The sequence below is a fragment of the Chiloscyllium plagiosum genome, unplaced genomic scaffold (genome assembly GCF_037043375.1).
Source record: "Chiloscyllium plagiosum isolate Xiang-an unplaced genomic scaffold, Cpla_swu_hap1 HiC_scaffold_8, whole genome shotgun sequence".
Lineage (NCBI taxonomy): Eukaryota > Metazoa > Chordata > Chondrichthyes > Orectolobiformes > Hemiscylliidae > Chiloscyllium > Chiloscyllium plagiosum.
Window position 1 is genome coordinate 19805464 of NW_028270146.1, and position 25025 is coordinate 19830488.

Genomic DNA, 25025 nt, shown 5'->3' on the forward strand with positions numbered 1-25025 from the left:
GAGATGATCTATGATTGGAGAGCCACCCCCTCATCCTACTAAATTCCAAGAAGTACACACCAAATCAATCTAGTCTCTCTTCATACATCAATCCTGCCACCCCGGGAATCAATCTGGTAAACCTTTAGTACAGGCTCTCCAAGTAGAAATGTGCTGAGAGTTCACTTTATCATGCCACTGAAGATACACGCCAACCAGTTATCTTCACTCAACAGGGTAGGACGAATACAGTCCTGTAAATTCAGTGAGCCTTTCTAAGCAAGTACTGTTATAAACCGTCCCACTGTACAGTCACATATCTCTCAACTGTAAATGCAGTTTCATCTACAAACTGCACTGTTCATTTCAGGTAACCTGTTTGTACTGTGCAGGGCACACAGTTCATCTGCCTTTGCATGACCAAGTCAAAAGGTGTGGCGCTGGAAAAAAACAGCTGATCAGGCAGCTTCTGAGGAGCAGGAGAATCGACTCTCCTGCCCTTCGGATGCTGCTTGACTGGCTGTGCTTTTCCTGTGCCACACCTTTTGACTCTGGTCTCCAGGATCTGAAGTCCTCACTTTGACCTTTGCATGACAAAGGTGACTAGACACTAAAAACGTTCAGGCATCCTAACCAACCTCAACTTAAACACCTCTGTGACCCCCCCTTAGAAACGTGCAAACATTGAAACTGATTGTAACTCTCCTATCCCTGCTTTCCCAGTGTTGACATTGCACTACTCCATGCAAAGTTATGATTGCATATGGAATATTACTGGTGTGTATAAGCCCAGTTGCTAAGCCACCAGAAGTGAATGGTACCTTGCTGATAAAAATTGGCCAAGGATTTCAGTTCTCAATACTGGTCCCTAGTTACTATAACATGGAAGTTAAACAAGTACATACCTTTGCTTAATGATTTTTTCAAAAAGATCAAAACCTGTAAGAAATAATTTGAGAAAGCTTTCGTAAATATTGACCCTAGTTACAATAAACATTAAAGTCAGATAATTAAACAAGCTTCTCTATCATCCGTGAGCGAAAAACTGAACGAATGCTGTTCAATAAGAATATAATTATCCCACTCACCTTCAAAATATTACATATAGTGGACAATCTGTATTACAAGCTCCTCACTACTTCACATCCTTCCTCCCCTCAAATGCCAACTTGCAAACTGAAATATAAATTCTTTACTTCATTGGCATTGCAACCATCCTTCAGATGATTGTGAAGGAGCAGGGCTCCGAAAGCTAGAGCTTTCAAATAAACCTGTTGGACTATAACCTGGTGTTATGTGATTTTTAACTTTGTACACCCCAGTCCAACACCGGCACCTCCAAATCATGACTTTAAATTTTGTGATGACCCTGGGAATAGCCAGGCTTGATTTCTAGCTCGTTAACCCAGTGACACTTTGTCATCATGGTCTGGGTATCATCTGGCTCACAGTTAAAAAACATATGTGGAGTATTAATTAACACCTCAGGTATGCCTCATGCCTCCATTTGTAAATACCTTTTCTCGTCCCTAATTGACCCCTTTTACCACCTATCTACTCCTTACCTGCTCATGGAGGCATTGGGATTTCCCTTTATGTTAGCCATGAATGTTTTTCTCATAACAACTCTGCTTTCAACTTAACCAGGACGTTGTTGGGTGATCAGTCTCTGATTATGCATTGACTACAGCAGAACCAACTGAGTGGAGATACATATCTAAGGACATCAGATTTTGTCATGATTGCTGCACGGAGCCAAAGCACAGCAAGAACAATTTGTTCATACCTAAAATGCACCTTTAACACTGTGAAGCATCACAAAGCCCTTCGCAGCAGAGTCATGAAACAAAATTTGAGAACCAGCCACCAAAGAGCTCTTAGCTGAGAAATGTGTTGCTGGAAAAGCGCAGCAGGTCAGGCAGCATCCAAGGAGCAGAAGAATCGACGTTTCGGGCACAAGCCCTTCTTCACGAATGAGGAAGATGTGCCAAGCAGGCTAAGATAAAAGGTAGGGAGGAGAGACTTGGAGGAGGGGCGTTGGGAATGCGATAGGTGGAAGGAGGGTAAGGTGAGGGTGATAGGCCGGAGAAGGGGTGGGGGCGGAGAGATCGGGAAGAAGATTGCAGGTCAAGAAGGTGGTGCTGAGTCCAAGGGTTGGGACTGAGATAAGGTGGGGGGAGGGGAAATGAGGAAGCTGGAGAAATCTGCATTCATCCCTTGTGGTTGGAGGGTTCCTAGGCAGAAGATGAGGCGCTCTTCCTCCAGGCGTCATGTTGCCATGGTCTGGCGATGGAGGCGGCCAAGGACCTGCATGTCCTTGGCGGAGTGGGAGGGGGAGTTAAAGTGTTCCGCCACGGGGCGGTTGGGTTGGTTGGTGTGGGTATCCCAGAGGTGTTCTCTGAAACGTTCCGCAAGTAGGCGGCCTGTCTCCCCAATGTAGAGGAGGCCACATCGGGTGCAGTAAATGATGTGTGTGGAGGTGCAGGTGAATTTGTGACGGATATGGAAGGATCCCTTGGGGCCTTGGAGGGAAGTGAGGGGGGAGGTGTGAGCATTTCTTGCGGTTGCAGGGGAAGGTGCCGGGTGTGGAGGTTGGGTTGGTAGGGGGTGTGGACCTGACGAGGGAGTCGCGGAGGGAGTGGTCTTTCCGGAATGCTGATAGGGGAGGGGAGGGAAGTATATCCTTGGTGGTGGGGTCTGTTTGGAGGTGGCGGAAATGACAAAGGATGATACGATGTATCTGGAGGTTGGTGGGTTGCTTTTCCAGCAACACATTTTTCAGCTCTGATCTCCAGCATCTGCAGTCCTCACTTTCTCCCACCAAAGACCTCTTAAACAGATAAACAGGGAGCAGATAGTTGGGATAAACTGGTGAGCTTTAAGGTGCATCTGAAAAGAGGAGAGACACAGTGAGAGTGAGTGAGAAAAGTTTAAATATCCCAGTCAGGCCGAAATATCCCTAACACTCTCACTATTCTCCATCAGACTGAGATTCACACTGTATTCAGCAAAAGAAATCATAAACCAAGTGGTGTTTCCAATAAGCACTCACTGCAGTGATGACATTTCCATCGTGTGTACGAACAGCTTCATCCACGAGATGTAGTTTCTCATTCAAGGAGCGAAACCTCTCTAAGGAGTACATCTGAAAAACAAATTGGTACACAATCAGCAAAAATAAATGCTGGTTTCATAAAGATAGAAACAATGTATGTGGGTGTGTGTAAATGTCAGAGAGGAAGAGGGCAACTACATTTCATTTAGTTCAAGCTTTCTCCAACTAATTTAAGTACTCTGTTTTCAATGTTTTCGTTCACAACCTATTGGCTCTCTACTGCAACATACCCCAGCAATTGGTTCACTACAATCAGTCATAGTTCTGGAGGTGAAGCAAGAATGAAACAATGTGACCAACAATCCCAGGAAATAAATCATCTGTGAATGTTGGTTAGTCTCAGCTATCATGGTCTCCACCCTACCCTACTATTCCATTCCCCCTGCAATCCCTCTTGAAAAGAACGTTTCCTGTAGACACACAGCATCGTGCTTACACTTTATTTTTTATACTCACTCTTGGGATGTGGATGACATTAGCTGGCCAGCATTTATTACCCATGTCTAGGTGCCCTTGAGAAGGACAAGCTGTCTTCTTGAAATGCTGCAGTCCATGTGCTTAGCTAGATCCACAATGACATTAGGGAGGAAATTCCAGGATCTTGACCCAGTGACACTGATGGATTGGGGTATATTTCAAAGTCAGGATGGTAAGTGGCTTGGAGGAGAACTTGCAGGAGGTGTTGTTCCCATGTATCTGCTGCCCTCACTTTTCTAAATGATAGTGGTCATAGGTTTGGACAATGGTGTCAACGGAGTCTTGATGAATTGCCATATTGCGTCTTTTAGACAGTAGGGGTCTCAACTTCTTCAGTGTTGCTGGCACTGCATCCAATCAGGCAAATGGGGAATATTCCATCATACTTCTCACTCGTGCCTTGTAGATGGTGGACAGGTTTTAGAGAGTCAGGAGATTAGTTACTCACTGGACAATTCCTAGACTCTGACCTACTCTTGTATCACAATAGTTATATGGCTAATATTGTTGTTTATGATCCATGGTTACCACTAGGATGTTCACTGTGGGGATACAGCAATGATCATGCCTTTGAATGGTTAGATTCTCTCTGGTTGGAAACGTTCGCTGTGTCATAGATTTATAATGACACTGGGGAAAGGGAGTGGCAAGTCCCTGGTGTCAATGACACTATATCACAAAGAAAGAAGTAGACTGCAAAAGAATCTTTGTCAGTATTTCACCATACCCTGCCTTTCTGCATCTGTCTAACTGTCTCCAGTGGACTCCAATCAATTGAAATGTCCTGTGAAGAGAAAGCAGGAAACTCAAGGTGAAGCACCAGTCAGAATCAAAACAGAACAAGCTACACAAAAACATAATGAGTTCGCAGCTAACTCCTTTAATGTCAAATCTTTCATTATTCATTGACAGGATGTGAATGTCGCCAGGAGGGCCGGTATTTCCTGCCCAATCCTAAATACTTTTGAGAAGATGGTGGTGAGGCACACTCCATTGTGTGTAGAATAGCTTCTTATTCCATATTTTGTCAATGAACTGAATTCAAATTTCCAATGGAGAGATCAGTGCTCTAGATCATTGGTTCAGGTGTTTGATAATTGTCCAGTAAAATAATCACCACATTACAAATGCCACAATAAGCAGCATTCATTAAAAATAAATTCTTAAAGGGCAAGGTATGTGGAAGAAAAGCACATTTCCACATATCTGTCTGTTGTTTATAGCCTAAAAACATTCAATGAATAGAAGTACAAATAATCATCATTTTTGTTGCTATGTCTAGCTTTGCTTTCTGTACTATTGTGGAGAAAAGATTCATCTTGAAGTTATGCAGCACATTTATATTATTCTTCCATGGGATATGGGAGCCTCTGGCTAGGCCAGCATTTGTTGTCCATCCCTAAATGCTTTTCAACTGAATGGATTGCAAGGCCATTTCAGAGGACACAAAGAAATAATATAGAAATCACTGGAAAGACTCAGCAGGTCCGGGAGCATCTGTGGAGAGAAATCAGAGTTAATGTTTCGGGTCGAGTCACCCTTCTGGAGTTCCAAGGAAGGGTCACTCGATCAGATACATTAACTCTGACTGCTCTACACAAATGCGGCCAGACCTGCTGAGCTTTTCCAGCAAGTTCAATTTTTATCTCTGATTTATAATATCTGCAGTTCCTTCGGTTTTTACTTAAAGAGTCAACCACCTTACTTCAGAATGGGGATAGACTGAAGAAGTTCGGACTGTATTCCTCAAGAGATGATTGAGAAAAGATTTGAAAGAGATTTTCAAAATCATAAGTGGGCTCGACAGAGCAGATCGGAAGAATCTGTTCCCGCTCATATAAGGAAGAAAATAAAAGAGGGCATAGATTTAAAGTGATGTGGAAACGCCCAAGGGTAATGTGTGAAAAAAGATTCATATGCTGAGCAATGATATGGAATGCACTCCTTGAAAACGTGACAAAGGCAGGTTCAAGAGGGTACTGGATGATTATCTGGATAGAAAAGGTGTGCAGGGATATGGAGTAAAGGCAGCAGATTGGTACTAGGTAATAGAACTGATGCAGGAATGATGGGCCAAACAGCCTCCAGTTGAATGTTTCTGTAGATCTGCAGACACATACAGCACAGCCCATATGATGACAGCAAATTTCCTGCCCTAGTGGACACTAGAAAACCTGATGAGTTTTTACAATAATTGATGATAATTGTCAGTGTCAACTTTGCAAACGTTAATGTTGATGGCTCGGGTTAATTGATTGATTGAAGATGCAAATCTAAAGAAGAAACAAGCAGATCTCCATACACCTCAGCCAGAAGATCTGGGTTCAGGTCCCACCTGCCATAGAGGTATACCTTAACATGTCTGAACTGGTATACTGCATTTAATTTTATTTTAAGGTGGGGGTTCTGTTTGGGGCAGGTGGCAGCAAGTGCGGTAGAAGCTGGGTAACTAATGGTCACTAAATTCTACCCATAAAGAAAAGTTATCTTGAGTTGCATTCCTCAAACAGGCTTAGATTCAAGTTAACATTGGTAGCAGAGGATGTTTGTCTAAAGGTGAAGATTGAGAATTAGGACTTTTACTTTCAACACATTCTGTGACAGAGATCTTCAGTCATAATTTTTAAGATTGTTTTGGACAAGGAAAAGAAGGCCCTCAGATGGAAGTACTAACATGGAGGAAGACTTATTTCATTAATATTAGACAGAAATTAGGGAAGTTACATTGGGGGCAGTCGTTTGAAGGTAACTCTACATCGAAAACGTGGGAGTCTTTTAAGGGCCAGTTGATTAGAGTTATGGGCCAGCATGTTCTGTGAGATTGAAAGATAAGAATGGAAAGATTCAGGAATCCTGAATGACAAGACAGATTGAAATTAAATCAAAAAGAGAAAGGAAACATGTGTAAGCTACAAGGAACTGAAAGCAGACAAGGCCCTTAAGGAAGGAAAGGAAGCAGTAAAAATCTTAAACAAGAAATTCAGAGGGCTAAAAGGAACCAAATAATGTCCTGGACAAGTAGAATCCCAAAAGCCTGATGGGTCAAAGACCCTATTTCTGTGTAGTTTTCTATTCTTTATTCTTAGATGTGAGGCTATAATTTGAGTTACTTTTAATAATAACTGAAAGGTGTGATAATGCTCCTTTAATAGGTTATTTTGTCCTTGTTTTCTATTTCAGAGAGATTGTAAAAGGCAGAGGCTCTGAAAAGTCTAAGTTTGAAGGGTTTTGGGGCAGTTTGATTATCGCTAACAGATACTGCCGGAGGCAAAAGGCTTTCAAGTTTATAAAAAACACTTGTATGATGAAAGGGGAGTGGCCAGTTCTCCCAGCTCAGTTCTTCTTTGGTTTTGGCAGTTTGGCTATTCCCTGAAAGCAGTCAGGCAGTTTGAGGCTGCTGGCCCAAGAAACTGCTAAATGAAAGAAGCAGTTCCATGCTGATCCCTCTCTTTGACTTCTCTCCTGTAAGACCTGTGTTTGATTTGACATTTTTAGCCAAGGGGGGTTTATGAGGATTGTTGCAAGTATTTGAAACAGCATCATTAAGTTGGGACGATCATTTGCATTTCTGGATAGGTTAAGTTATTCAATATTCTGTTCTTCTTTGTTTGTGTTTCATTCAGTAACCTTGGAAGTAAATACTGTTTTGTTTAACAATAAGGGGTTTGACCAGCTGCATCTCTCCTGGAATATCCATATTACACCTGCTTAAAACGACTAGCAAAATTCGAGTCTGGGCTACATTCTTGAAATGTTTTGAGGGGATCTGGCCTAGTTCATAACAAGGTGTCAAGATAATATTTCCAGCACTGTTTCATGAAGCTGAAACCGATTATTATGAAAAAAATGAATTTATTGGAGCGTAGGAGGTTGAGAAGAGAATCATGAAGCACATAGATAGTGTTAATGGTAGGTGTCTTTTCCCAGGATAAGGGATTTCAAGACTAGGCAGTACATTTTTAAGGTGAGAGCAGAGTGATTTAAAGAAGACATGGGGGAAAATCTTTTACACAGAGGATTGTTCACATATGGAATGAATTTCCTGAAGAAGTGGTGAATGCAGATACAGTTACAGCGTTTAACTGTATGGAAGTATACGAATAGGATAGGTTTGGAGGGATGTGGACCAGGAGCATGCAGGTGGGACTAGTTTAGTTTGGGATTCTGTACGGTATGGAGCTTGTTCAAGGAACAGCTACTGCGTGTCCTTGATAAATATGTACTTGTCATGCAGGGAAGAAGTGGTCGAGCAAGGGAACCGTGGGTTACTAAAGAAGTCGAATCTCTTAGATTAGATTAAATTCCCTACAGTGTGGAAACAGGCCCTTTGGCCCAACAAATCCACACCGACCCTCTGAAGAGTAACCCACTTCGACCCATTTCCCTCTGACTAATGCACCTAACACTATGGGCAATTTAGCATGGCCAATTCACCGGACCTGCACATCTTTGTGACTATGGGAGGAAACCAGAGAACCCAGAGGAAACCTACGCAGACACAGGGAGAATGTGCAAACACCGAACAGACAGTCGACCGAGGCTGGAATCGAACCTAGAACCCTGGTGCTGTGAAGCAGGAGTGCTAACCACTGAGCCACCGTGCCGCCTCTTGTCAAGAGACATGAAGATAAGACGTGAAGGCTCAGTTAGGGTGCACGAGTGTTACAGGTTAGCCTGGAAGGACTTAAAGAGAGAGCTAAGAAGAGACAGGAGGTGACAAGAGAAGTCTTTGGCAGGTAAGATCAAGGAAAACAGTAAAGCTTTCTGTAGCTATGTCAGAAATAAAAGAATGACTAGAGTATGTTTAGGGCCTGTCAAAGACAGTAGTGGGAAGTTCTGTGTGGAGTCCGAAGAGATAGGAGAGGTGCTAAATAAATACTTTTCATTAGTAATCGCACATGAGAAAGACAATGTTGTCAAGGAGAGTACTGAGATACAGACTACTAGACTAGATGGGATTGAGGTGAATAAAGAGGTGTTAACAATTCTGGAAAGTGTGAAAATAAATAAATCCCTGGGTCTGATTGGGATTTTTCCTAGAATTCTCTGGGAAGTTAGGGAGAAGATTGCAGAGCGTTTGGCTTTGATCTTTATGTTGTCATTGTCTACAGGAATAGTACAGGAAGACTGGAGAATAGCAAATGTTGTCCCCTTGTTCAAGAAGGTGAGTGGACACAACCCTGGTAATTATACACTAGTGAGCCTTACTTTGGTTGTGAGTAAAACGTTGGAAAGGATTATAAGAGATAGGTTTTATAGAGATCTAAGAAACCTTATTGAGTTCTTGGAGAAGGTGACCAAACAGGTGGATGAGGGTAAAATGGTTGATGTGGTGTACATGGATTTCAGTAAAGCGTTTGATGAGGTTCCCCACGGTAGGCTATTGCAGAAAATACCGAGGCTTGGGATTGAGGGTGATTTAGTGGTTTAGATTAGAAATTGGCTAGCTGAAAGAAGATAGAGGGTGGTGGTTGATGGGAAATGTTCATTCTGGAGTTCAGTTACTAGCGGTGTACCACAAGGATCTGTTTTGGAGCCACTACTGTTTACCATCTTTATAAATGACTTGGATAAGGGCGTCGAGGATGGGTTAGTAAATTTGTGGATGACACTAAAGTCGGTGGAGTTGTGGAAAGTGCAGAAGGATGTTGCAGGTTACAGAGGGACATAGATAAGCTGCAGAGCTGGGCTGAGAGAGGCAAATGGAGTTTAATGCTGAAAAGTGTGAGGTGATTCACTTTGGAAGGAGCAACAGGGATACAGAGTACTGAGCTAGTGGTAAGATTCTTAGTAGTGTGGATGAATAGAGAGGAATCAGTCCATGTTCATAGATCCCTAAAAGTTCCCACCCAGACTTTTAGATTAGAATCAGTCTAAACATTATGGCACAGACAGAGAACACAGGGGGCTAACACCTTCAACATATTGTCTAGCGAATACCAATTGTTACAGTTAACCTGAGAATGCAACTCTTTTAAAAATGTTTTGTGATTTACACAGGAAAGAAGTGAAACTATCACGGTATTCGAACAGATGAAAGACTCAACAAACAATCAAGGTATTTTTCAATGTATATTTTCAGCTACATCACACTGTAAACTTTTGCTATAAATTCTGTGTCTTATTGTGTCTAGTAACTATAGGCCGGTGAGTCTCACTTCTGTTGTGGGCAAAGTCTTAGAGAGAATTGTAAGGGATAGGATTTATGAACATCTGGATAGGAATAATGTGATCAAGGATAGTCAGCATGGTTTTGTGAAGGGCAGGTCGTGCCTCACAAATCTTACTGAATTCTTTGAGAAGGTGACTAAGGAGGTAGACGAGGGTAAAGCGGTAGATGTGGTGTATATGGATTTTAGTAAGGCATTTGATAAGGTTCCCCATGGTAGGCTACTGCAAAAAATACGGAGGTATGGCATTGAGGGTGAGTTGGAGGTTTGGATTAGGAATTGGCTGGCTGGAAGAAGACAGAGGGTAGTAGTTGATGGTAAAGGTTCATCTTGGTGTGTAGTTACTAGCAGTGTTCCGCAAGGATCTGTTTTGGGACCATTGCTGTTTGTCATTTTTATAAATGACCTGGAGAAGGGGCTAGAAGGTTGGGTGAGCAAGTTTGCGGATGATACGAAAGTCGGTGGAGTTGTTGACAGTTAGGAAGGATGTGTCAGGTTACAGCGGGATATAGATAAGCTGCAGAGCTGGGCAGAAAGGTGGCAAATGGAGTTCAATGTAGGTAAGTGTGAGGTGATTCACTTTGGTAAGAGTAACAAAAAGATGGGGTACTGGACTAATGGTCGGATACTTGGTAGTGTGGATGAGCAGAGGGATCTTGGTTTCCATGTACACAGATCTCTGAAAGTTGCCACCCTGGAAAATAGTGCGGTGAAGAAGGCATATGGCGTATTGGCTTTTATTGGTAGAGGAATTGAGTTCCGGAGTCCGGAGGTCATGTTGCAGTTGTATAAGACTCTGGTGCAGCCGCATCTGGAGTATTGTGTGCAGTTTTGGTCGCCATACTATAGGAAGGATGTGGAGGCACTGGAACGGGTGCAGAGGAGGTTTACCAGGATGTTGCCTGGTATGGTAGGAAGATCGTATGAGGAAAGGGTGAGGCATTTGGGGCTGTTTTCATTGGAGAAAAGAAGGTTTAGGGGTGACTTGATAGAGGTGTACAAAATGATTAGGGGTTTAGATAGGGTTGACCATGAGAACCTTTTTCCACGTATGGAGTCAGCTATTACGAGGGGGGATATCTTTAAATTAAGGGGTGGTAGGTATAGGACAGATGTTAGGGGTAGATTCTTTACTCAGCGAGTCGTGAGTTCATGGAATGCTCTGCCAATAGCAGTGGTGGACTCTCCCTCTTTATGGGCATTTAAACGGGCATTGGATAGGCATATGGAGGATAGTGGGCTAGTGTAGGTTAGGTGGGCTTGGATCGGCGCAACATCGAGGGCCAAAGGGCCTGCACCGCGCTGTATTTTTCTATGTTCTATGTGTCCTCCACAACCACCTGATGAAGGAGCAGCGCTCCGAAAGCTAGTGCTTCCAATTAAACCTGTTGGACTATAACCTGGCGTTGTGTGATTTTTAACTTTGTACATCCCAGTCCAACACCGACATCTCCAAATCATGCCTACCCAGATTGACAGGGTTGTTAAGAAGGTGTACGGTGTGTTAGCTTTTATTGGTAGAGGGATTAAGTTTCATAGCCATGTTGCAGCTGTACAGAATTCTGGTGCAGCCACACTTGAGTATTGTGTACAGTTCTGGTCGCCACATTATAGGAAGGACGTGGAAGCATTGGAAAGGCTGCAGAGGAGATTTACCAGGATGTTGCCTGGTATGGAGGAATGGTCTTACGAGGAAAGACTGAGGGACTTGAGGCTGCTTTCATTAGAGAGAAGGAGGTTAAGAAGTAACTTAATAGAGACACACAAGGGGATCAGAGGATTAGATATGGCAGACAGTGAGAGCCTTTTTCCTCAGATGGTGATGGCTAGCACGAGGGGACATTGCTTTAAATTGAGGGGGTGATAGATACAGGACAGATGTCAGAGATAGGTTTGTTACTCAGACAGTAGTTAGGACTTGGAATGCCTTGCCTGCAACAGTAGTAGACTCACCAACTTTAAGGGCATTTAAATGGTCATTGGATAAATATATGGATGATAATGGAATAGTGTAGGTTCAATGGGCTTCAGATCAGTATGACAGGTTGGTGCAACATCGAGAGTGAAAGGGCCTGTACTGTGCTGTACTGTTTAATGCTCTATGACTGGTTGGACTGAAGAGTCTGTTTCTGTGCTGTATGACTCTGACTCGATAATATAGATACTGGTTATAACCTTACCAAAGGAAATCAATGTGAACTTGGCACCGTCACCTTCTACTAGAAGCATGATCAGATGTAAAGTAGAAAAATTGAATAATGATGATGGTTTGGATGATCTATTAACATTTATGGACAAAATGTACAAGAAATTAGTCTGTTAAATGCACACGAGACATGTTCAAACAATAAATTTAGAAAGTTAGATTGTTCCATTCAATAATATGTAACGGAATTTAAGCAACAGTGTTCAAAATTGAAATAAACGTATATGAAAGCCCTTAGCTCAGTGCTTGTCTTTAAATTGTTGGCTGTGCTAAAGTATTGAACATGGATAGATTTCTAGCATAATGGGTCAGATTTTCAGAAAGAAGCATGCTTTTGGAGAAATGTCCAAAGCTTTAAAGCAAATTCTGGGAATTTACATTTACACAAAAGATTTGATGGTGGCAGCAATGCACAACTATCAGTTATAGACTGCAATCACCAATTTGAAAGGAGAATCATAATTAAAAGGAGTGAGGAAAGATATGCATTCAGCAATTTTATTAATTCAGCAGGAACCGAGGAATTATAACATTAGAATAAACCTCAGGAATGGCCAGAGATAGTCAATAGCTTTCATCAATATGACGAAAAATCCTATATGTGATAAATTAATCTTAATTGGAACAATAAGGCTTTTGAAATTATGCAAGACACAGAAGATTTGCAAAGAGGTGGTGATACTGACTAGGCAGGGGCAATAGTTACAAGGAGCTTAATTCAATCCAATAGTTAAGATTTTAGTCATGGACTTAAAGATGTGGTTTTGGACAGTGGATGCATATTCTCAGTGCATCAAGCGGATTGGTTAAATTGTTACTTTGATTCTAAATAATAAAGACTGGAGGAACGTTAAGGCATTTGAGAGTTCTGCCTGCTTCACGTTTGGGAATTGTCAACATGCTTTCGTCACTCAGAAGAGTGGTGATCCTGTAAAATAGCTGTGGTTAGCTGCTTTATCAGCATAGTCATGGTGTCAAATAAAATAACTATATTGCTAAGCCGGCAGCATAGGAAAATAGCTCAAATGAAACTTGCGACGGAACACAGCAAGGCGATCATTTTTGGCAAGCCAGTGCATTTACAATTTTCACAATCTGGATATCATCATTTCCTGTGAACTAGATCTCATGTCTCTCATCAAAATATTGTGTGTCATTAGCAGCAGGCAATAAAACTTTAAAGGAAAAAAAGGTTCAAGATATCAAAGTTACATTGGCAATTTGCCCATGCATCAGCTCACAGGTTAAAGAGTCTATTAAAGGTTACAGAAGTAAGATGAGGAAACTAAATTTGTAAAGGACACCAGTGAAAAATGTGATATCTGCAAAAAAAATCAAGACTCCATCATGGCTTATGGCGAGTCTCCTATTTAACAAAGTGTGGCCATGTGTTAAACAAAATAAAATAAAAACTGCAGAAAATTAGAGAACAGAGAGATTTGGGAGTTCACAAAATACTAGCATCCAAGTTCAGTAAAGAGCAAGGAAAGCAGATAGAACGTTGGCCTATATTTCAAAGGAAATAGAGTAAAAAAAGTAGGGAGGTTTTGCTAAAAGTGCACAAAGCTCTAGTTCAACCACAACTGGTATATTGTGAACTGGTTTAGGCCCGTTGCCTAAGTGTAGATATATTGATATTGGACACAGTCTGGAGAAGGTTCACTGGACTGATCACAGGTATGGATGAATTGTATTATGAGGAGAGGTTGAGTGGGTTGGGCCTGTACTCATTGGAATTTAGAAGAATTAGAGGTAACCTTATCAAACACAAGATTCTCAGGAACTTGACAGGATAGATATAGAAAGAGGTTTCCCCTTATAGGAGAGCTCAGACCAGAGAGCATAATCTCTGAATAAGGGGTCACAATATTTGAGACAGAGACAAGGAGGAATTTCTTCAGTCAGAGGGTGGTGAATCTCTGGAATTCTTTCATGCAGGGCTGAGATAGACAGAACTTTACACAGGGAATCAAGGGTTAAAGGTAAAAGGCAAGAAAGTGAAGTTGACAATCATCAGATTAGCCATGATCTCATTGAATGGTGAGCAAACTCGATCAACTGAATGGCCTACTTCTGCTCCTATATCTTATGTTGTGCACTCTGACTAGATCAATGCTAGTTATAGTGTATTGGAGAGGAAAATGAAGAGGAGACAGACTACATTGAGGAAGTCTTAACAGCAACTAAAATATTAACAAAATTAAGCTCAGATAAAAGCACAGTCAAGTTTCCAGCCTTGGGTAAACCAACAGGTATGAAATCTAGCTCATTTTCCAGATACTTGACATGCCAATCTTCTGGTAAGATATGAGAGTATATCTACGTTTGTCATTCTTGGCCAAAAGGAATAATCAATGTTGTTCATTGGGCTGGGAAACCAAGAAGATAAAATGGGTTAAAAGTACTTTATCTGCTGAAACATTGATGCTATTAGAAGCTGTAGGTACAGGGCAGTCTTTATCCAGTATTCTAAGGAAATTGCCTACAAGAGGCAACCTCCATTATGTTGATAACCGTTCTTTTTGGGATAATGTTTATTTGACAAAAGGGCACCACTGAAAAAAAGTGAGGATTCATCTTGCAAGCATAAAGGAATTGAGAGATAGAAAAGTCATTTGCAAAATAAAGTAGGCAGATGCAGGTCACCAGCATAATGTTTCACAATAAAAGTTAAAGGAATTATTAGAGATCCTCCAAGAGGGATATCTGGTGGCAAACAAGTTTACATAACATAAAGAAGAGAAAATTATGCTTTGGTTATTTTGTGGTTAAAAATGTTTAATTTTTTGAGTTAGAAAAAGGGGAATATGGAAGATTATAAAATGCACAACATCAAAAACATTATTTTTGCTTACTTTTCATTAACGTGTTTACATGTCTAAAGAGGAGAGTCAAACATGTCAGTATAGTAATGGCAAAGCTACTGAATGAGCTTAATCGAATAAGTGACTGTGTAAATACAAAATGGGAACAAAGGGTGGTGTAGTGTTCGCATCACTTTCTGCACCAGAAAGTTTGGGTTCAAGTACCACCTGTCCTGGATATTATTAAAAATTATTTCAAAAGGGGTTTTGTGATGCAATAGTAGCATCCTTACCTCTGCGCCAGTTCTAGTTCTGTCTTCTATGTGGGATATGACATACCATGCCCAATCAGTTTTACTAAAAATACATGAAAAAGCTCATGCCCAGATGGTTAGACCATTGTGATAATAATGGGAGAAAGTGAGGTCTGCAGATGCTGGAGATCAGAGTCGAGAGTGTGTTGCTGGAAAAGCACAGCAGGTTGGCAGCATCCGAGAAGGAGAATCAACATTTTGGGACGGAGCCCTTCATCAGGAATGAGGCCTCACTGTGGTAGTAATGTCAAGGACATTGGTTCAATTCCTGTCCTGGCCAGGGTCATTGCTGTGCTTCATGGGAAATGCTTACCTTCTGGATCTGTAGATGGGGCCAAATGGCTATGGCAATGGAATAAAACTCCATTGCAGTCTCCTGACATAGGCATTCCTGCCTCAGTGCCAGAAAGTCTGGGTTCAGAAAGTGAAACCTGCCCCAGAGGTGTGTCATAACATATCCGAATAGACTGCTTAAAAACATTTCATGAGAAAACAAGTGGTATTAAATGTGGTAGGAGCTGAGTGACTAAATAATCAATTAGCTCTATCCATCAGGACAAAGATATCAAGTTTTGTTTTATCAATAATTTCAGATCGGAGGTATGTTTTTAATTTATGCATAGAATCATAGAGTACACACAGGCCCTTCTACCTATCAAATATGCACCGACATGGGATATGGGCTGAGCCAGCATTTACTAGCAGTCTCTAGATGTCATTGAGAAGGCAGTGATGAGTGCCTTTTTGAACAGTTCAATCTATTTGGTGTAGGTATAGCCATAATGCTGTTAGAAAGGGAACTCCAGGATTTTGACCCAGCAGCAGTGAAGGAACAGTGATATATTTCCAAGTCAGGATGCTGAGTGGCTTGGAGGGGATTTGCAAGTGGTGCCGTTCCCATTTTTTGCTGCTGCTGTCCTTCTAGATGGAAGTAGTCATGGTTTAGTGGAAGGTGTGATTGTTTGTCCATGTTGTGCTAATAAAGCAGATTGCTTTGGCATGGCAAGTTAACAGTCATGGATTAGTGGTGCTGGAAAAGCACAGCAGTTCAGGCAGCATCCGAGGAGCAGTAAAATCGACGTTTCGGGCAAAAGCCCTTCATCAGGAATACAGAATACAATCTGTATTCCTGATGATGGGCTTTTTCCCAAAACGTCGATTTTACTGCTCCTCGGATGCTGCCTGAACTGCTGTGCTTTTCCAGCACCACTAATCCAGAATCTGGTTTCCAGCATCTACAGTCATTGTTTTTACCAAGTTAACAGTCATGGTCACCAAATCAGACTCGCTTTCAATTCCAGATATAGTATTTGCATTTAAATTCCACCAGCCACCATGATGGAATTTTAACTCATGTTCCCAAAGCAGCAGCCTGGGCCTTTGGATGACTAGTCCAGTGAGAAACACCATCTACCTTGTCTACACATTTATGTATGGTAAAATTCCAAGATGGCCAAATGGTTAGAAACTAAAAATATGCTACTGGAAAAACGTGGGAAAACCTTCCCCGTGGTTAACGATGCCTTTCAGCGCATCTCATCCACTTTACACACCACCGCTCTTGAACCCCACCCCTCCAACGCAACAAGGACAGAACCACTCCCCCGGTCCTCACCTTCCACCCCACAAACCGCCACATACAACGCATCATCCTCTGCTACTTCTGCCACCGCCAAACAGACCCCACCACCACAGACATATTTCCCTCCACACCCCTATCAGCGTTCCGAAAAAACCATTCCCTCCGCAACTCCCTCGTCAGGTCCACACCCTCCACCAGCCCACACCGCACTCCTGGCACCTTTCCCTACTACTGTAGGAAGTGCAAAACCTGCACCCACACGACTCCCCTCCCCTCCATCCAAGGCCCCAAGAGATCCTTCCACATCCGCCATAAATTTACCTGTACCTCAACCAATGTCATCTACTGCATCCATTGCACACCGTGTGGTCTCCTCTATATCGGGGAGACAGGACACCTTCTTGTGGATCGTTTCAGAGAACATCTCTGGGACACCCACACCCACCGACCCCAGCGTCCCATGGCTGAACACTTCAACTCCCCCTCCCACTTCGTCAAGACATGCAGCTCCTGGGCCTCCTCCACTGCCAAACCGTTACCACCAACCGCTTGGAGGAGGAATGCCTCATATTCAGCCTTAGGACCCTGCAACCACATGGGATAAACGTGGATTTCAACAGCCTCGTTCCCCCTCCCCCCACATTGTCCCATACCCAAGCCTCCAACTCGACACCACCCTCCAGACCTGTCCATCACTCCCCCCTTCTCCATCACCTCATCCTCCTCACCTCATCCTCCATCACCTCATCCTGATTCTCCTGTTCCCTGGATGCTGCCTGACCTGCTGCGCTTTTCCAGCAACACATTTTCAGCTCTGATCTCCAGCATCCGCAGACCTCACTTTCTCCCCATCACCTCATCCACCTATTGCTTTCTGAGCTACCTTCCCCCAAACCCCACCCCCTCCCATTTATCTCTCAGCCTCGACCCACAAGCTTCATTCCTGACGAAGGGCTTAGGCCCGAAACATCGATTTTCCTGCTCCTCTGACGCTGCCTGACCGGCTGTGTTTTTCCAGTACCACACTCACATCTCTGACCTCCAGCATCTGCAGATATCACTTTCTCCTGCTGGAAAATTATGCCAAAGTTTTTGGCAAGATGACTGAGGAATTGTTTTAGTGGGGTGGGTTGGAGAGAAGAAATGCAGTGATGGTGCAGTGAGTTAGCAAAATGCTAAAGTAACTTTTTGAAAGGCTCGAGGAGAGATAAGGAGATCCTTTGTCATCCATCGGATGATAGTGGCTTGGAACTCATGGCCTGAAAGGGTGGTGGAGGCTGAAACCCTCAACTCAGAGGGATGTCTGGAAATGCACCTCAAATGCCGCAACCTACAAGGCTATGGACCAAATTCTAGAAAACGGGATTAGACTTGGTGGCTCATTTTTTGCCGACACATATGCAATTGCCAATGGTTAGATTTTTGACAGACAAAGAAGGCAAGGGTTATGGAGTGCAAGGAGGAAAGTGAAACTGAGCTCTTATTGAATGGTGGCGTTGTCCTGAAGGTCCAAGTGGCCTACCCTTGTTCCTATATTGCTATGGTCTCATTCTGTGCCATAACCTTTCATGATTCTAAGCTGCTTACATTATGGTTAACCAGAGAGGGTCTGCTGCTGTCATAAATCTCTAGTTCTCCAAACATTATCTCCAAAAATTGCTTAAAATGATTAACTTAAATATTCACAGCCATTACTGTCTTTGAAAAATATAAAATTCTTCAGGGAGTTCACAGCATAAGTGCTGAGTTTCCTCTGTGTGGAGAATCCAGGCTGGGATCATATTGTATAAATAAGGGATTGGCTATTAAGGAGAAATCGCTTCACTCAGGTGAATGAGAGCCTTTTAAATTCAACAGAGAACTATGGATGCTCAGGCAATAAACATATCTAAGAAATGTCTGAACATTACAGGCTGCAGGTATGGATTGTAAAGTAGAATTAAAAAATTAAAACACTTTAGAAAATTAATTAATTCTACCTACCTTGTAATCGGCCTTTGATTTACGTAGATCAGGTGCATAGCTTGTGTTGGCTGTGCCTACAACAGCTGACAAAGAAGCATTGAAAAGCAATTACTATCATGACAAATTAACAGAAAGCAACCTCAAATTTGTTTTTAAATCTCCTTGTCCTAATGTTGAGCAGTCTCGCAGATGACAATTCCTCCACGAAAACTTGTTCATTCAGCGTTCCCAGAACAGTCTCTTGATCAGCATCCTATTCAGCACCTTAAAAGTTCATACTACTCACCACCAAAGTCACAGTGGCAGTAGAGTGGACAACACTCATGGAAACAGCATCATCGACAAGATCCCCTCCAAATGCCCCACACAACATCTAGGAACATGAAAAATCTGGAAGTCCCTCCCTAACAGCACTGTGGGTGCACCTTTTTTTAAAAAATTAATTCATTCACAGGATGAGGCAGGCTGGCTAGGCAGCACTTAGTCCTGATTTCTGATAAAGGACTTTGGCCCAAAACGCTGATTCTCCTGCTCCTCGGATGCTGCCTGACCTACTGTGCTTTTCCAGCGCCACACTCTCAAAACAGCATTCATTGTCCATCCCTAATTGCCCAGAGGGCAGTTAAGAGTCAACCACATTGCTGGTCCACCTGAAGCATGAGGACGGCAATGATGGTGGCTCAGCATCACCTTCTCAAGTGTAATTATAAATGGGCATTAAAGGTCAGTCTAGTTAGTGAGGCTTATATTACATCACTGATGTTTTTTAAAAAAGAAATTCACTCAAAGGATGGCTCCCATAGAGTCCAAGAGGGACTCTTGAGGAAATGGCAGAAGAGCTTTCTACTTTTCTGTGGAACTCAAGTGTTAACAACACGCCAACCCTCTGTCTAATTCTTCCTCCTCCCCTTTTAGATGGGGAGAAGAGAATTGCATAATCTACTCACTGTAGCACAGCAGAAATTAGACATATTCCATGCAGAGAAAGCAAAAAGTATGAAACTATATTCTATCATGCTGTCATCCCTCTGATGAGCAGTCTTCAAAAAGAAAACCAACACCCTCTCTCACCAACATTTCACATCATTTTAATTCTTCCACTTCAAAAGAGGGGAGAGCTGAGCCAGGGATCAGGATGGCCAGTGCAGTTTTTGAAGCTGATTCCATAAATAATTTTACAGAGAGTTTTGCAAGCTCCGTAGTGAAGCCATAAGTAAAGGCTGGCAATTAGGGGAAATTATTAAAATCTCAAGTACACAATATGAAGAACTTAGATCAATCAGGAATGAATGAATAAGCTGAGTCTACATTCTGCAGGAATGCAAAACTAGTCAGACCCATTCTGGGTCACTGAACTCAAAACATTAACTCTGTCTTCGCTCCACAGATACCACCAAACCTGTTGAGTTTCTCCAGCAATTTCTGTTTGTGTTTGCTTTAGATCGCTAACATCCACAGTTCTTTGTTTTATTCTATTTTCTCCAGGCTGGCCTGATAGAGGCTTTTAAAGTTATATAAGGGTTTGTTAGAGTAGATGTAGTGTTTCTGAATGCAAAGGGAGCCAAAACTAGGGGCAGTAATCTAAGATTGTCACTAATAAACCTAGGAAGAGAAACTTCTTTATTGGGAAGTGGTTAGGATGTGGAACTCGCTACCATTTGGTTGAAGCAATGAGCGTAGAAACTCGTATGAGAAATTTGGATAAATACAAGGGAGAAAAGGATAGGATTTGGCAATAATGTTACATTGAAAAGGACGGGAGAAGGTTTACATGCAAAATAAGCTCAAAATGGACCAACTGATCTAAATTCAATTAAACACTGGACAAACTTACAATCAGAAAGTGACTGGAAATTCCCAGGCCGACCAACCCCAAATAAAGCACTCGAAGAATCCCTTTTACCTGTGAAATAAAATAAGCCCAAAGTCAGATGAATGCAAGACAGCACAGGACTATCACTTATTACACTCATTTTACAAAAATCAGATTTACCCATCATCGGAATAGATTGGCAGTAACAAATGTCACATTATCTTTCAGACTTTGAGATTTAACTGGATTTATACTTTAGTGGAATATCACATTTTCTGGTGATAAAACACATGCACGTGCTTTTAAAATGTGTTAAGTGACTCTCCGCTTGCCACAGATCTACTGCAATTGCATTACATCTAGTGATTTTGGCATCAGGAATAGAAATTGAAATAGCTAGCATACAGCCAAAAGCAGAGTTCACAGCATTCAAAGGTGGGTACATTAAGGATTCCACTTAAGAACAGATTGATGACTCTACATCCCAATCTATTCTGAAAAGCCAGGCAATGAAGGATACAACTAGAGCAAATCTTTATGTACTTTTACAAGCTCAATATTCATAGAGATACACATTCCAAGCATGCACTTCCAAACCCAATCACCACTGTTTCAGTCATTACTATTTACCTGCATTCCCAGTTAATGCTCTATCTGCATACAATTAAACACAATTAGTATACATTGGAGATCAACCTCCTCAACTATTTCCACTTGCTGAATGATATATACAAAGCACTTCTGGGGTGTGACTGCTTGTATGTTGTCGAAAATAACTTGAATTCATTCAATGCCCTTAAGGGAGAAAAACCTTCCAATACACTTCACAAGTGCAAAATTTTCCAAAAAGACATTCAAACATTTGTGACATCAGTCACACAAGGAGATATTAGGAAAAGTGACCAAAGCTTAGTCAAAAGTGACAGGTCCTCAGGAATATTAAAAAAGAGCAGATAAATCAAGAGACAGTGAACTTACGGAGGGAATGACAGAGCAATGAAAATTGGGATAAGAAAGAGACCTGAATTAAGTCAGTGCTGAGGGTTGTGAGGCTGGAGCAGATCACAGATACAGCAAGAAACATTTAAACACGTGAACAAGAATTTAAAGTCACGATGTTGGCAGACAGGAGCCAATCCAGGTCTGCAAGCACAAGGTAGATGGGGGAATGGGACTTGGTGCAAAGGGAACTGGCAGTGAAGTTTTGGTTCCCATTACTGTTTGAATACAGTGAACATCCAGACTCACACAAAGGACAGCATCTTGAGTTGGGATATTGGAAGACACTAAGAGCCTGCACGACTTAAAGGGATTCAAATGGTCAATGTTTTTTTATTCCCTGTTGGGAGGTGGTCATCACTGGCTGGCCAGTACTTATTGCAAATCCACAGCTGCCCTTGAGGTGGTGGTAAGCTGCCTTCTTGAACCTTCTTGTAGTTCATGTGCTGTAGGTTGACCCACAATGTCCTTACAGAGAGAATTCTAGGATTTTGACCCAGCAACAAGGAAGGAATGCTGATATATTTCCAAGTTAGGATGGCGAGTGGCTTGGAGTGGAACTTGCAGGTCGTGGTGTTCTCACGTATCTGTTACCCTTGTCCTTCCAGATAGAAGAGTTTGTGGGTTTGGAAGATGACATCTGGGGATCTTTGGTGAATTTCTGCAGTGCATCTTGTTGACAGTACATACTGCTGATACTGAGTGTCAGTGGTGGAGGAAGTGAATGCTTATGGATGTACAGTATTACTAATCAAGCATGCTGTTTTGTCCTGGATGGTTGAGTATTGCTGGAGGTGAACCCATCCAGACAAGTGGGGACTATTCCATCACACTCCTGACTTGTGCCTTGTAAGTGGTGGACAGGCTTTGGGGAGTCAGGAGGACAGTTACTCGCCATTGTCTTCCTAGCTTTTGGACCTGCTCTTGTGGCCACTGTCCTTATGTGGTGAAGCCAGTTGAGTTACTAGTCAATAGTCACCCTAGGATGTTGATTGTAGGGGATTCACTGATGGTAACACCATTGAATGTCAAGGGGCAGTGGTTAGATTGTCTCTTATTGAAGATAGTCATTGTCTGGCATTTGTGTGGGGTGAATGTTATTTGCCACTTAACAGGCCTGAATATTGTACAAATCTTGTTGCATTTGCACATGGACTGCTTCAGTATCTGAGAAGTCACAAATGGTGTTGAACACTGTTAGCCATCGGCTAACATCCCTACTTCTGACCTTAGGATGGAGGAAACGTAATTGGTGAGGCAGATGAAGATGGTTGGGTCTTGGATACTATCCTTAGGAACTCCTGCAGAGACGTTCTGGAGATGGCTGACCTCCAACAATTACAACCATCTTTTGACATGACAGGTATGACTCCAACCAGTGGATACCCACTGATTACAGTTTTGTTAGGGCTCCTTGATGCCATATTCGGTCAAATATGGCCTTTTGTCCAGATCTACCACTCTCACCTCTCAATGTGGGGTGGGAAAAACTGCTAAAGCATATCTTGTTTCAGGGTATGGAACAGTTAAAAGATGAATGGTGCATCACTGCACAGTTGCCAAGGTGGTTAGCAGTTCAAAACTCAGCAATTTAGGAGCCTAAATGGGGAAGCGGGGTGGTCTTCAGAGAGTAATTTTCCAGTATCCTTTCTTCTGCTAACAATCCTGAGTCCTCCTCCCCACTATCTAAGGAGATTAGACATCTGTGGAGCAGGCACTTTGTTAACAGTGGGATATGCATATACACAATGCTCTAGCAACCACAACTGTAAGGGAAAGACAGGCTTGACGGACCACCTGGCCTTTTTTATTAGTTTAGATTTCCTACAGTATGGAAACAGGCCCTTCGGCCCAACAAGTCCACACCAACCCTCCGAAGAGCAACCCACCCAGATCTATTCTTCTACATTTACTCCTGACTAATGTACCTAACACTATGGGCAATTTAGCATGGCCAATTCACCTAACCTGCACATCTTTGGATTGTGGGAGGAAACCGGAGCACCCGGAGGAAACACACGCAAACATGGGGAGAATGCGCAAACTCCACAAAGACAGTCGCCCGAGGTGGGAATTGAACCCGGGTCTCTGGCGCTGTGAGGCAGCAGTGCTAACCACTGAGCCACCGTGCCACCCTGGTGCAGTAATTTTGTGTGCTCATCTGCAGTGCAGCAAGCTCAGTGAATGCCCAAATGGTGGTTACTACCTTTAAAGAAGCTGCTTAGGGAATACGTAGAGGCAGGCTTGGATATAGTCGGCTGTGCTGCATCAGAAAAAGACCTTGTAGGAGTGGAGTCTCGGATGTCACCTGCTCGAATTCCTGTTGTGCTTTCTTTGATTGACCAGGAGATACCTGAGGACAAAGAAATATATAATTCAGAAGTGCATCAGGTACTGGTATAGGGGTGCTAAGATCGCCTTCACCTTGGTTGCATATGAGACATTTTAAATGCATTGTCGCCAATTTCCAATGCAACATTCTGATCATTTCCTAGTGCAATCAGGATTTGAATCCCTTCACATTTGGAATTTTTCTCTGCCTTCTATATTGGTAACAGTAATTTCACACTTGTAAAATGTGAGAACATATTGAAGTCTTGAAAGGCAATGCCTAAAAAGTTGTTTTCTTGATACATTCTTGACATGGGGATTTGAAAGGCAGGGCAAAGGGTGAATGGGGATGATGTGGGAGAAAGAGGTCAGGGGAACGAGAAAGGATGAATGCGAGGGAGGGGAGACTGTTCGAGTCGGGGGAGAGGAAGAGTAATCAGGTTGGGGAAAGGAAGCAAATGGTGGGCAGTTGAGCGCATGGGGATGCGTGGGGAGAGAATAAAGAGCACAGGGGAGGGAGCACAGAGGGATTAGAGAAAAACTGAGAGGGAGAAAAAGTGACAGAGCAGGGGAGAAGAGAGAGTGGGGAAGCCACAGATGTCGAGAGCACAAAAAAAGACCCTTCATCCCATCAAGTTTGCACTGATCAAAAAACAAATACCTAACTGTTTTAATCCCATTTTCCATCCCGAGGACCACACCGTTGTATGACTTAGCACTGTAAGTGCACATTTGAGAAGTATTTAGTGGTTTCTGCCCCACTACTCTTACAGGCAAGTTCCAGATGCCCATCAGCCTTGGTGAAAGAAAGTTTCTTCACACCTTTAAACCTTCTTTACCTTAAATCTATGCCATCTGGTCAGTGAACCTTCCATTAAGGGGAAAAATTCCTTCCTGTTTACCCAATCTATGCCCATAATAACTTTATACATCTCAATCATGTCCCTTCTCAGTCTCCTTTGCTCCAAGGAAAACAACCTCAGTCTGTCCAATCTCCAAACTTACATTCTATCTAATACTTTATTGCCCACTCACTTAATCTGCCAACAATATATCTCTTTGCAGCTTCTTTATATCCTTCTCACAACAAGCATCCCTAACAAACTTTGCATTGTCAATAGAATTAAATGCAACATTGTCTCAAATCTAGCCATCTGAAAACTAGACATTTTTATCAGGTGCCATAAAGGTTGATTCTTATTAAATGAGCAAAATAACTGACCTTGTGCAGCTCGATACTGCACTGGCACTGACTAGTTATCAACTTTGT

At 42.4% G+C, this 25025-nt stretch overlaps 1 protein-coding gene across 2 annotated transcripts in view; it reads right to left on the reverse strand.

The window, feature by feature from the left end:
• vipas39 (VPS33B interacting protein, apical-basolateral polarity regulator, spe-39 homolog) overlaps positions 1-25025 on the reverse strand; it is a 62402-nt gene that overhangs the window by 31693 nt on the left and 5684 nt on the right. For both annotated transcript variants that reach the window (XM_043697060.2, XM_087989631.1), the window contains exons 4-9: positions 23631-23777; positions 20447-20515; positions 18631-18695; positions 4299-4355; positions 3032-3124; positions 885-918 (exon numbers count right to left, since the gene is read on the reverse strand). In XM_043697060.2, coding sequence (XP_043552995.2) covers positions 885-918; positions 3032-3124; positions 4299-4355; positions 18631-18695; positions 20447-20515; positions 23631-23777 — 465 coding nt within the window. The remainder of the gene's footprint in view (positions 1-884; positions 919-3031; positions 3125-4298; positions 4356-18630; positions 18696-20446; positions 20516-23630; positions 23778-25025) is intronic.